Raw genomic sequence first — 13736 nt, 5'->3', positions numbered from 1 at the left:
TTCCTTCTTAGTGATTGAAGCTTAATCAATTTCACTTTATCATCACCTTCATGATACTTTGAAAGAATGTCCCATGCTTCCTTTGAACTAACTGTTTTTGAGATTCTTTCAAAGTTTCCTTCATCAAGACTTTGTTGAATCAAGAACACAGCCTTGCAATCTTTCTTCTTCAATTCCTTGTGTGTTCCTTTGCACCTCTATGGCATTCGGAGCTAATTCATCTACACCATTCTGCACAATTTCAAACATATATTGTGCTCCAAACAGATTCTTCATCACTGCACTCCATCTTTCCCAATGGCGTGCCTCAAGAATTGGAAGATGTGTGTTGAAACTGCTGCTACCATTCATGGTGTTTCCTTCAGCGTTTCTTCCTTCAAACTGCGTGATTGAAGATCTTGATAACCCCTTAGAACTAAACCAGAGGCTCTTGATGCCAATTTGATAGCGCAACACTAAAGCTTGTTCAACAAGCAATGAAACCAGAAGCAATTTTGTAGTTTTTAGGGTTTGTAGATTTATGAATTATAAAGAGAATGAGAGAAGAGAAAGATAATGAGATTGAAGAATATATTGTTATTATTGATTCTGATGAAAATATACAAAGGAGATAGCTTATATACAATGTCTTGCTAAGTTGCTTGAAGCACAAGCAATGTAACAAACTCTAGATCTTATTTGTTAACCTCTAACAAACTTGTAACAAACTTCATAACAAACTAAAAACAAAATGTAATTAATCACTGATTGTGATTATCACTAAAACTAAACTTGAATTAAAACAAGCTAACATGTGCGTGTGGAGGATATATCAAGCAATCAGAAACACATGCAATCACAAATAGATACATAAAATATACATGTTTGATTCATAAAAAATCCAAGAAACAGAAAGCATCGATCATGGACGATTTTATTTAGTTTTCCGATTTGTGCTACTTTTATTTAGTTTTCAGATTTGTACTATTATCTTATGCAATGTGTGTGTGTTTGACTTTTTATCAATTTGTATAAGGGTGGAAATATAGCTTCGTAAATTGTTGTTCTCGCAATCACAATTGCGATCAAAATATAAAAGTTTTAGGATTTCGTGCAACGGTGTCGTCATCACAATCACAATTGAGCTCACATTTGTCTGTGTTCTACCCTAGAGTATATATAAAGGTTCACAATATATCACTGTTGGAATTGGATGATCCTTGTACTCCTTTTGATATATCTACCTATAAGATTCTTCAAAATGGAGGAAAGGGGGTGGAGAGACGTGAAATGAAGGAGGGAGTTGAGGCGAGCTTAAAGACAAGAAGAGAAATACTTCTATGGAGTAAAGAGGTTCAACAATAACAATGGTTTTGCACTTCTTTCAAAAAAAAATAACAATGGTTTTACACTGGTCACTACAGTTCTACTCACTACTTAGGTACTCGGCCCCCTCTATAAATACAGGAAAATAATTGGTGGACAACTCATGTAGAGTATGCGAGGAAGTCTTGTAGGATCATTTGATCAAACTATTTACGCGTATATACATACTTGATCAAGCTATTACCCATAAACTAACACATCAAGTGTTTTATCTTTTTATACACATATGTTTACGTAAATTTAGAAATTGTGTTAATTAAAATTTTAAATATACTTTTACTGGCTCATTTACCCATCAAAATTTTAAAAAATTGTATAAATACATGAACAGTTCTTTCCCTAAAATCTAACAAGTAAAAAGGAAGCTATTATTTTCGTTTTTACATATTGGTTTTTAGAAAGAAAAACAAGGTATCCATGTTCAAACTTTAAGAGTCCGTTTGATAGATAGGATATGATAGATAGATGATAGGATCAGAAAAAAGATAAAGATAGGATATAATTGTGACATGATAAACACGTATCCTATTTGTTAATGGTTGTTGTTTCTTAAATTTTTTCTGGATTTTTTTTATGAATATTGATGAAGATGATGAAAAAAGTGGAAGGAAGAAGATGAAGAAAGCAAAAAGAAATTAAAAATAGTCATTTAACAGCCAAAACAAACGGAGGGGGGTAATTGACTGACGTTTGATAATTTCAGAGGGGTTTTTGAAGTTTCTTAAAAATCAGGAAGATTTTTGACGAAAGTTACAATTTCAGAGGAGTTTTTGCCTATTCACTTTAATTTTATCATATTATGTGCTTGGTGTACACTCCTTGGTGATAAGAAAAAATTAACAAGGTTGCAACATATTTTTACTCAGAATCCCGGCAAACAGATTTATGACACTTGGCACACTAAAAATCAATGGATGAGATTAAAAAAACAAAAGCCACCTTTCACTATTTCGCTTCTTCTCAGCTGTACTCTCCCTTCTTCTTCTCCCTTTCAAAGTGCCAGGAAGCTCTTTTCCTAAAATTACTACGAAAAATGTTATTTTGACTAACCCTCCCTTACCTTTTCAATGGTAATCAAATTTCATGCAACAATAAACCCTCTTAAATTTAAAAAAAATAAATCTAAATCTTTATCCAGCAACTGTACAACAATTAACAAGGTTTCCGAAGAAATCATCTTTTCTAACACTCCAATTTATCACAAAACTGAAAAAAAAAAAAAAAAAAAAAAAGGGTAATGGCAAAAATAGAGGCACATAATAGAAGCCGCAGTGGTGATGCGGTGAGGAATAAAGATGGAGAGACATGGGCGGCGAGGAAGCAAGATGGATAGGAGAAGAGAAAAGCAAGATGGAGAGACATCGACGGCGGCGAAGAAAGATGGAGAGACATCTGCCACCGCGATTTGTTTTTACAGAGTGAAAATTGGTTTATGGAGAGGAGAAGAGAAAAGGAGTAGAGGACAAGAAGAGGAACAGCGGAAACGTAATAAAAACAAAAAAAATGAACAGTGAAAACTGGACAAAAAAAAGAGAAGAAAACAGGAAGAAAGGTAGTTGTGGTGGGATGAGTCCAAGGAGGTACTTGTGAGGGATATAGGATACGCTTTTGATAGCTTTATGCCATCGGATTGCTAACCCACCAAAAACTAATGAGAAAAATAACAAAGAATGGATAGAATAAGACTAGAGACAGGTTTAAGTTATCATTTCCTATATTGACGTATCAAACAATAGATTGAGTCAGGGTTAAATATGTTTTTAGTTCCTATAAATATATCAACTTTTTATTTTAGTCCCTCTAAAATTTTCCTTCAACTTGTAGTCCCTTAAAAAATTTTCATCTTCATTTTTGGTCCCTCTTTTAAAGTAAACTCATATAAAATTAATATTTTTTAATAAAAATTTTCAGAAAAATTCATAATATTATAAGAATCTCTCCAAAAAAAAAATAGAATTTTTTAACAAAACATGAATTTAATATGAATTTTTATATTTTTGAAGATCATATTTAATTTGTGTTTTGCTAAAAAATTCTAGTTTTTTTTGAGAATTTTTTTTACAATATTCTTAACATTTCTGCACAATTTCATTTAAAAATACAAAAATTAACTTAAAAATAGGGACCAAAAGTAGTGATTGAAAATTTTATAAGGATTAAAAGTTGAAGGAAAATTTTAGAGGGACTAAAACGAAAAGTTGGTATATTTATAGGGACTAAAAACATATTTAACCCATCAAGATATAATGATTTTATCATATCATGTCTTCTTATTATGTGCACCAAACGACCCCTAAAGTTGCATTCAATTTTGCCCTAACTTTAAAAATGGAGTAGGTGAGTAAGAGAACCGATAAAAGGTAAGAATATATTTAAAATTTCTTACTAATTAAAATCATTTCTTGATATATGCAAATAACTTCAATATGTATTATATATAGCAACTTTTTATCCATTCTCTCACTCATAAAAACCAAACCTCTTCACCAAACTCGCTTAAGAAATACGTGCTCAACAACATATACACTTCAGCAAGTCTACGTCAACACACAAGCTGATGAAACATATCTTGAATACAATGGCAAATGATAAAGCTCGGAAGAATGGTGACACGTGTTTGTTGACATTTTGGTTGTGGCTTAAAGGCTTATGTAGCTCATCAACGAGATTTTTGAGAATACACTTAATAAAAAGTTGAATGTGATTTGGAATGAAAGGTATAATTCGTGACTACAAATCATTCTAGTAAAATCTGAATCATATTCATTATATAAATGTTCAAGTCGGAAGACACATTTATTTATGCACAATTCTTATAAAAGCATCTCACACTATTTTAGAATTTTTTTTTAAGTTCAAGTGGAGGATTATTGGAACATAGCTTGTGTGAATTGGAAGGAAAAAAAACTCTAAAGTCCTGCATTGGATAATAGACTACATTAGTGGGTGTAATTTGAAAAACAATGAAGTTTAACATTGGTTATTTTTCAACATTATATAAGGAGTGCTCATGGCTCTTTCCAAATTGCGCCGAAGCTTTAGGCATTTCCAAACGCTTTCTTTTCTCTATTCTACTTGACACACTTCTGAGCCACTTCTCTCCTTTTTGTTTCGACGATCTGGTAATTTTTCTCTTGGGAGAGATTTCGTCCCTTCGATTTAGGAATGGTCATAGTACTGATTTGGAGTGGTCAAGATATCATTGTACCTTCAATTTAGGAGTGATCCTTATAGCATATAAGAGAGGTCTTAGTAACATAGTAGAGTAGTCTTAGTACCATATTAAAGAGCCATGAAATATTTGGTCGAACTCCTGATTCTATCGTCGACAAGGCAGATGAGTTATTTCGACAGGCTGCAAAGTGCAAATGGATTTCGACCAATAACATACATACTTCGACACACCGCAATTTCGACCAAAGACAAGGAGAAATAATTCGAAGTTGCAATTGGAGCGCACGGTGGGAAACAAGGCTAAAGTGCATTGAAGATTATTTCCTAGTGTCTTAGTGCATGAAAATTATTTTCTAGTGTCTTAGGAGGTTATAGGAAGTTATTTCTACTTATAATATAGACCTTAGGATTTAATGGTAGTTTTCTCTACAAGGTCTATATATATATATATATATCAGTTTGTAATAATAACAATGAGTTGGTTTCTTGATTTTTAAAAACTCTGTAACACCCACGCCATGGGAGCAAATGGGTTCAGGAGTGGAGAGATTGTTCGACCACCCTTTACATTCCTACGATTTAATATCATTGTTCTTGTTTTACTTTCCTCTTTCGTTTGCATTTCTTTTCATCTTTACTCAATTTTTTTATTTTTAACATGCTCACTTGAACAATTTTCTATCATGTTGTCATGAGACAATTTGTTATTACAAGATGTTGGAAGCCATTTTGACATTAATGTTTGCATGAAGTGATGTCATAAACCGCGAGGCTTGAACGATCCCCCTTTAAAAATACATTTGTCACCATCGATCGACATTTATGTCCTAAAACCATTGATGGATAATGAAGTTTACATTACCAAAAATCGGTGTAAACACATTGTCAATTTTGTTTATCGACCAATCAAGCTCTTTTATTTCTCTTTAAATTGTGGAAATTATTTGCTTTGGTTTTCATAAAGGGTTTTGTTTTCTCTCCATTTCCCGCATTCAATGGTGTGTGTGGAGGATATATCTCAAGCAATTGGAAACACATACAATCACACATATGATATACATGTTTGTTTCATAACAAATTCAAGAAACATAAAGTATCGATCATGGAAGCTTTTATTTAGTTTTCAGATTTGTGTTTTTATCTTATTTAATGTGTTTCTGTTTGACTTTTCATCACTTTGTATAAGGGTGGAAATATAGCCTCTATAAATTGTTGTTCTGGCAATCACAATTACGATCACAATATAAAAGTTTTAGGGATTTGTGCGACGGCGTCCTCATCACAATCACAATTGAGCTCACATTGATCACAATTGTTCTCATTTTACTGTAGTATATATATATACATCAAGGCTCATGATACATCACAACTAGAATTTAGAATTATGGCTGGAATATCCTTGTACTCCTTTTGATATATTTACCTATAAAATTCTTCAAAATGGAGGAAAGGGAGTGGAGAGACGTGAAATGAGGAAGGGGGTTAAGGTGAGCTGAAAGGGAGTATTGCGCAAGAAGAGAAATACTTCTATGGAGTAAAGAGGGTCAACAACAACAATGGTATTACATTTGTTGCTATGCTCTACTCACTACTTATGTACCAGGCCCCCTTTATAAATATAGAAAAATAATTGGTGGACATCTCATGTCAAGTATGCGAGAAAGTCTTGTAGGGTCACAACTCTTTGATCAAACTATTTAGGCGTACATACATGCTTGAATAAAGTAGAAAGAGAAAAGAACTAATTAATTAGTATTTTTCAAATAATTAAATCATTTTTTTTTACAAGTCAAATAATTAAATCATATATTCACGTTTGTGCATGCGCCCAAATAATGTGTATAGATAGTTTTGCTCATGTAAGTATTTTCTGTTGTATACACTTGGGAGATAAAGAGATAAAATAAAATGAGCCTTGTGATATAAAATGATGTGTTTAATGGGTGTGTTGAAAAACATTATATATACAAATATCACTGTTGATAAATATATGTTCCTTTCATGAACGAACACAGACTGCTATTATACAAATCTATATAGTTGTATAGATGCATACGACCTTTGTTTTAAAGAAAAAAATGTTAGTAATTTAGTTGATAGAAATATGAAAAAGGGATTCCAATCTTGAAAATGCTCTCTTTCTACAACTCTTACGTTGCTTCTTAAATCAAACAAACTCTTATGTCTCTATTTAGGATCCCATTATCTAAGGTATACAGTACAACCGGCTGCAGAGAAGCCAATTTGGTTATTTAGCTGACAAAACATACAAGCATCGTTTAAATAGAATCAGTGCTCAGCGTTAACTATATATATGTAATAAATAGGTTGAAAAGAGAAAATATGAAACACTCGACAACAACGATGGATTGGTTTGGAAGAAAGGTTAATATATATAACGTGCTATTTTGTCTGTTTGTATATATTGTAAAAAAAAAAAAAAATAGGTATGGGAGAAAATTTTATTAATCAAAGTGACATTAATACTCATTTTACAAACATGATCTAAGGAGATATGAACTCTACACCTTGAAGTTATAGGCTAAGCTATTACCATTAAACTGACACAATAAGTGTTTTATCTTTATATAACCATACTTTTACGTAAATTTAAAAATTGTTTTAATTAAAATTTTAAATATACTTTTACTGGCTCATTTACTCATCCAAATTTATAAATTTTGTATAAATACACGAACATTTTTTTTTCCTAAAAATCCTAGAAGTAAAAAGGAAGGTATTATTTTCCTTTTTACATGTTGGTTTTTAGAAAGAAAGACAGAAGTTATCCATGTTCAAACTTTAAGGTTGCACTAACTACTTTGATCAACATTTATGCCCTAACTTTATCAATTATTTTACACTTGCATAAAAATGGAGTGGATGATGAGTGAGTGAATAAAAGGTAAGAATATAATTAAAATTTCTTACCAATCAAAATCACTTCTTGATTTATGCAAATAACTTATATATATAGCAACTTTTTATCCATTCTCTCTCTTTCATAAAAACAGAAAGTACACATCAACGCGCAGGCCGATAAAACATCTCTTGAATACAATGGCAAATGATAAAGCTTGGAAGAATGTTGACGTGTGTCTGTTGACATTTTGGTTGTGGCTCAAAGGCTTATAGAGCTTAGCAACGAATACCCCTCGTCTCAAATTCTAAGTTATTTTGGCGATTTAACACAAATTAAAACATATAGTTAATTTTGTAAATTGTATGAATTATACTTTTTCTTTTAAGGAAAAATTATGGCTTATACTTTATATAAAGTTTAAATATGTCATTAGCCCTTGCAAATATAGAGGTTTTTGGTTTTAATCACAGTAAGTTTTTTTGTTTTGATGATGATTGTATCTTTACAAATGAGATTCTATCGGTTTTAGTCATCGATGTCATCAACTGTTACAGTGGCAGTCGAACACATACAACTAGCTAGCATACGTGAACAATTTTCACAAAAGAACATTCGAACACATCAACTAATATTCCTTGTGTAGTTTTCGTTTGTTTTGTGTTTTTTATTTGATCTGGTTTTTCATCCAATGCTTTCAAACTATAGGGTGCAATAAAGTAGCTGCTAGATTTTCAGAATTTTTACTCAACATTAACATAGATTTAAAAAGTTTTAAAAACCAGACTAGAACTTAAAGATGGCAATGACTATGGTGCACCACTTATTTAGGTCTGCCTGATCCCACTAAGTGGGGTTGATTACATAGATCAAATTATATCATAAACCATATTCTTTCACGGTACACTCCCCACCAAATCTATTTCCCTTTCTTCCCCGTCATTTCTTCTCGTTTCTTTTTCCTATTTCTCAATTTTAATTTTTGAATAGAGGAAGATGTAGGTTTGAGTTGTATTTCTCTCCCCTTACATCAATCTCTGTTTTTGCATTGTTCGTTTTGTGTTTCATTTTTATGGAAGAAAAAAATGACTTGGAAGATTAGATCTATTGTAAATTGAGGAAGAGGAGAAAGGAGGATGCAAAGTTTTTCTTTATGTTTTAAAATGGTGGGCGAGAAAAGGAAAAAGATTCACCAGGGAAGATACACCATAAGATATAAGACTTCAAAAATTCATGGTATAGAAATGAAACATCAACTACATAGGAACACTTAGAAAATCTTGCTGCAATAATTTCTATATGAAAAATGTGACAATTTCGACTCCTTTTTTTTTTTTTTAATTCTAAACAAAGTAAATATACCTAACTCAACCTGCCTAACTTAAAAGTATAGATAGATGTTTTACAAGAAAAAGAACTACAAAAGCAAAACTGCAGGAACATGACTGCGACACTGAACGCTTCAAATAATAATACCAAATTAAAAGCGAATCTAACAAATAACTAAGCAGAGAGGCAACCCTCTTCTAACTGAACATATACATGACAACCAACACCCAGATGATCAGACAGCTGCACCACGGCCCGCATCACGACCACGCCCACGGCCCCTTCCCCTTCCACGACCTCGACCTGCACATCATCAAACAGAAATTACTAGAGTGTCCTTAAGTAATGCATAGGACAACAACTAAAAAATGCCAAAATAAGAAGATAACACAAGGGCCAAGGAAATTAACATACGACAAGGAAAACTATTGCCGAAGTCAAGTTAAGTAATTTCTTATGTAGCCTGAATTTGGGACCAAGTGTGCTTACCACGAGGTGCAGGTGGTGCATCATATTCACCATAGTCATACTGCCCAACTGGCTGGGCACCATAGCCTCGTCCCCGTCCACGAAAAGCATGACCCCATGCACGGCCGCGCCCTCTGCCACCATAGCCACGTCCACCATCCCAACCATCACCATATTCCATACCCCCATTATACATTCCTAGAAAGAATAGAGTGTGTAGTAATGAGATAATTTTTTTATTTTAAAAGTAACGATAAAAGAGTACAAAAAAGCATTTCTGAACACTATAATTTTTACTTCATCCGATTACAGTTAAGCAAGTAAAACAAAGTATGAAGCAATACCTCTACCTCTACCCCTGCCCCTTCCACGACCCCTTCCCCTTCCTCGCATCCTTGGTGAGCCTTCTGTTTCAAAATTATAGTTAACAACTATACATGCATAACAACACATTTTTACTCTTCTGAAATATCAAAAGAAAAAAGACTACGAATTCACCTCCTTCGTCTTCATATTCATTCAAAGGTTTTACTTGATCAGCTGGAAGAGGAGGTTGATATCTGCATGAGGAAATCAGGAAACACAACTTAGAGCTTGCCAACCAAGAATAAAATTAAAAATCAAAATAAAATATCTAAATTTAAAACATAGTGCGCAGAAGACAACCATACTTGTAAATCATGACTGGGCCTTAATAATCACAGAAAACAGAGTTTAATGTTTAATTGAACCAATGCATTAATAGCAGTCAAAAGCAAAACTAAAAGCGCAAAATAATAAACCACAGAGATGAACTACTAAGCTAATGAAATCAAACCCTTCCATCAGCCTACATCAAAGGCAGATAAAATAAGTACAGAGGCATGAATGACATAGTCTTTACCGCACTTTTTGAAGTCAAAGGTCTAACATATTCACTAGTTCTCAGAGTAGTCTATGTACACCAAGTTCAAATTAATAGTCAAATGCCAAAGATAACACATTCAAGTAAATCTTTATGAACTTATAAACACTTGCCTTGTTTCTAAAATTACATAAACAACACTTTGTTCGAAATTAAAAAGACAAAGGGGTGTTCACAAAACAGAAGAGAACGGGTGAGGTGGGGGATAGATAAGGGAAAAAAAATAAAAAATAAAAAAACTCTGATTTTTAAAAACTCAGAAATTGTGGTTCAATAAAACCTTGGTCCTTTCTCATTTCTGATTCAACAAGCTATATAAAGCTTGTAGAAGTTATTCAATCAAGATACCCATAGCAAGATAAAATAACATGTTCCCTTAAGAACAAAGTAAAACCATAGCTGATTTAATATAATTAAGCCAATCTTAACTATATATTTAGCACTTTGCCGTGACCCCAAATCTTACAGAAGTACAACAGCTAGGAAAAAATGCTTAGTAGACTATAGCTGTACTGATTATAAAAACAAATAAACTTTGCACAAGTAGTCATGAAGAGATAAGTAGTTTGCTTGAAAAAACTAAGCCTATCAAGAGATAAGGCATCTGATTAACAAACATAATTTTGAGATACAGATGTCATGCAATATCATGAAAGTCCATACCCTGTGGAGGATGTATCCAGCTCTTTCTTTGACAGCGTAATTGTGATCATTGAAACATGACGAGTAGTCTCCAAACTGAGCAAGTAAAACACAAAACCAAAACAATCACACCCAAGCACACATAAATCATTTGACAAGATAGCATAGAGGAAACAAAAAGCCATACGGAAGAAGGCCTTCTTCTAGTGGTTCCCATGTGTCAGTTATATCAGTTGATCCAATTTGAGTGTTCTGATGCAGACCAACAATCCTTCTCTGAAACAAGTAGAAAGAGCAGTCAAAATAGTAAGACAGAAAAAAATGCCAACTAATTCACTGGATAGAGATAACGACCCCCCCACCTTTATTAGCTCAGTAATCATTACAGTCTTATTTATTGCACGTCCCATTGCTTTGACAACAATTTCATCAGATCCTTTTTCCTACAGAAAACACATGTTGATCAATATTAAAAGTCAGAAAAAAGATTGCAAAATATTAGTTGATTCTAGATAAAATAATATTTGCATTCATGTATCATCGTATAATTATTAAGTAAACATTAACCAACGGAAGAACGAAAATATACAGAAAACATGGCTAAAGTGAAAATAAGAAAGTGACTAGGGAGGATATTAGGAAACCAAGTCCCACATCGACTGAAGATGGTGTCTAATATGCCATTTTTGTGGAGTTGACTAAGGCCTAAAACCTAAGATGGTATCGGATGCTATCTGAGATTCACAGTTGGGCCATCCACCATATTATCCGCCTAACACCTTAGATTGCATACGAGGGGATTAGTTAAGAAGGGATATCTCCCGCCAACTTAAAACTTGACACGTCAGGGAATTATTGCCCTCTCCAAAACCACATTATAACACTCCTGCAATCAGTCTTTGCAATCGAACAAATATACCTTCACTCTGACAGTCTATTTTTATCTTGGACTCTGTTTTCTCGTGATTGTCACCATCACTTCTGTGGCCCTCTCTTTGTTTTCTCTCCCTTGCATCAATTTTTTTTTTTTCCAAGAAATTCTTTTCACTATTGATTTTGTAAATTCATTGTTACTCTCCTTTTACCAGGCTCTTTACATGATATTGTATTTCTATTCACCCTTGTCTAGGTTTATTGTATTTTCCATGATGCTACGTTTCAATCATTTGGTTTTATATAAATGTGACCGGTCTTTCTAGACACTACACTCTTTTTTTATCAAGTCTAGACACTAGATTATGAGTCATTCCTATGAGATTTTATTCATCACCAACATATTTAATAAATATGTTTATAGTTCCTCTAAATATACCAACTTTAAGTTTTAGTCCCTAAAAAAATTCCTTAAATTTTTGGTCTTCTAAATTTTATGACATATAGCTGATACAGCCTTAAAATAGCATTAGTTTAATAATTTAACTGTTTAATCTTTAGTATTTATTAATTTGTTTATAACTTCAAATTAAAGATTAAATTGTTAAATTTAAATGTTAGATTATTAACTAATGATATTTTATGGTCTTAAATTTAAAGAAGTTGCTTGGAACAAACGTAAACATTGGTAAAAAAAAAAAAAAAAAAAAAAAACACTAAAGCAGGGACTAAAATTGAAAACAAAAAGTTTAAAGGACCAAAAATCAAAAGAAATTTATAAAGGGACTAAAATTGAAAGGTGATATATTTAGAGGGAAAACATATTTAACCCTTTAATTTTTAAGGGGTTATTAAAACTTGAATTTTTGGTTTAGGAAAAAGGTATAAAGGATACATGGATCAAACACTAGTGTTGTATCAAATATAGTTTTTCTACCTATTGAAATCAAAAAGCATATAGCACAAAATGTGGAAGTATTAAAAAATCTGAAAACACAAATTTCACTTGCCATTAATCCAATCCAAACTACTTCAACCAACGAACAAGCAGGCATTAATTAAAACCTCTAAAATACCGACACTTCTTATCAAAGCCGTGCCGCATGTATTGACATTGAATTGTGTGAATTTTTTCAAATTATCATTGAGTTTCAAAAAAGTGTCCATGTCTGTATCGTGCTTCGTAGATTAAACCAGTTATTATTATGATCCAATAATAAGAACAAATTAAGTTATTGTTACTAACTTGAAAAAGAGTGGTAGCATAAGTGATATAGTTTCTCATCCTTCCTTGAGTAGTAATGCGGATCTCATTTTCGTTGATAGGGCTATCTGCCTTGGGTTTCTCCACCCTCTGATACCTATCCATCTGAATTAACACAAACAAAATCAAATTAATCAATTAACGATTGCGATAAACAATTAAATCGAAGCATTAATTGAATGAATCTAGGGTTTGAAGCATAAAGAGATAGATAAATGATACCGTTTGTGTTGTGGGTGGGTTTGGGCGAATACGGGGATATGGAATTGAAATTGAGGGCGAGAAAGTGAACGCGATTGCAGAGTGAGAGTGTAATCTGTTGTTTATTTATGAATAGAATGGTGAAGCAGATGAAAAAGGCATCAGAGTAGGGTTATGTGGTCGCGGTCTCATTGCCTATTATACCGCTTAACACATCTGGACCTTCCCAATGGGCGTATGTGGCCCAGCCCACCAATCACAAATAGCTCTGCGTTTTTTCGATATTTTATAATTTAAAGTGTGTTTTTTAGGTTTTGGATTTTATAATCTCAACTAATCATATTTTTTTTTTTTTTTATTAATCTATTAATGGTATCTTCCTCATACTTTCAAGACCTCATGGTTACAATTTAGATCTTGTGTTAGATCAAGATAAATAATTGAACGAGACTTAATAAACTAGTTAAGTAGTCTAGCAACAACGTGGATTCCACAACGACCATTATCGATGGCATATATGACATATTGAGTAAATAGATAGATGAATAAAGGCAATAGATTCATGTGTGGTAAGTCGCGTTGAAATGGATGAGGATTTAGGAGACTGGTTACTTGGGCGCGTGCTCTTTCTAGTTGAGCATGATAATTTGAACCAT

The 13736-nt window shown here is 32.8% G+C and overlaps 1 protein-coding gene across 1 annotated transcript; it reads right to left on the bottom strand.

The window, feature by feature from the left end:
- Window positions 1-8640: 8640 nt before the first annotated feature.
- On the bottom strand, window positions 8641-13298 carry LOC11424590 (ribonuclease P protein subunit p25-like protein). The gene is made up of 9 exons (XM_003602473.4): window positions 13102-13298; window positions 12862-12984; window positions 11105-11185; window positions 10930-11018; window positions 10764-10838; window positions 9695-9756; window positions 9541-9603; window positions 9218-9394; window positions 8641-9031 (listed from the first exon to the last, which is right to left on the bottom strand). The coding sequence occupies exons 2-9, from the start codon at window positions 12982-12984 to the stop codon at window positions 8964-8966; spliced, it is 738 nt and encodes a 245-aa protein (XP_003602521.2). The 5' UTR covers window positions 13102-13298; the 3' UTR covers window positions 8641-8963.
- Window positions 13299-13736: the final 438 nt, after the last annotated feature.

This window comes from Medicago truncatula, chromosome 3, assembly GCF_003473485.1.
Source record: "Medicago truncatula cultivar Jemalong A17 chromosome 3, MtrunA17r5.0-ANR, whole genome shotgun sequence".
Taxonomy (NCBI): domain Eukaryota; kingdom Viridiplantae; phylum Streptophyta; class Magnoliopsida; order Fabales; family Fabaceae; genus Medicago; species Medicago truncatula.
Note: the sequence above shows the minus strand (reverse complement) of the source record. Positions and strands in the feature narration are given on the sequence as shown.

Bases quoted from the DNA above. Each gene is read 5' to 3' on its own strand.
- LOC11424590 (XM_003602473.4), bottom strand. From the start codon at position 12,984: ATGGATAGGTATCAGAGGGTGGAGAAACCCAAGGCAGATAGCCCTATC. The intron at 9,757-10,763 runs GTATGGACTTTC...TTCCTCATGCAG, and splicing joins CTGGATACATCCTCCACAGG to ATATCAACCTCCTCTTCCAG. The intron at 9,032-9,217 runs GTAAGCACACTT...GATGATGTGCAG, and splicing joins TGCACCACCTGCACCTCGTG to GTCGAGGTCGTGGAAGGGGA.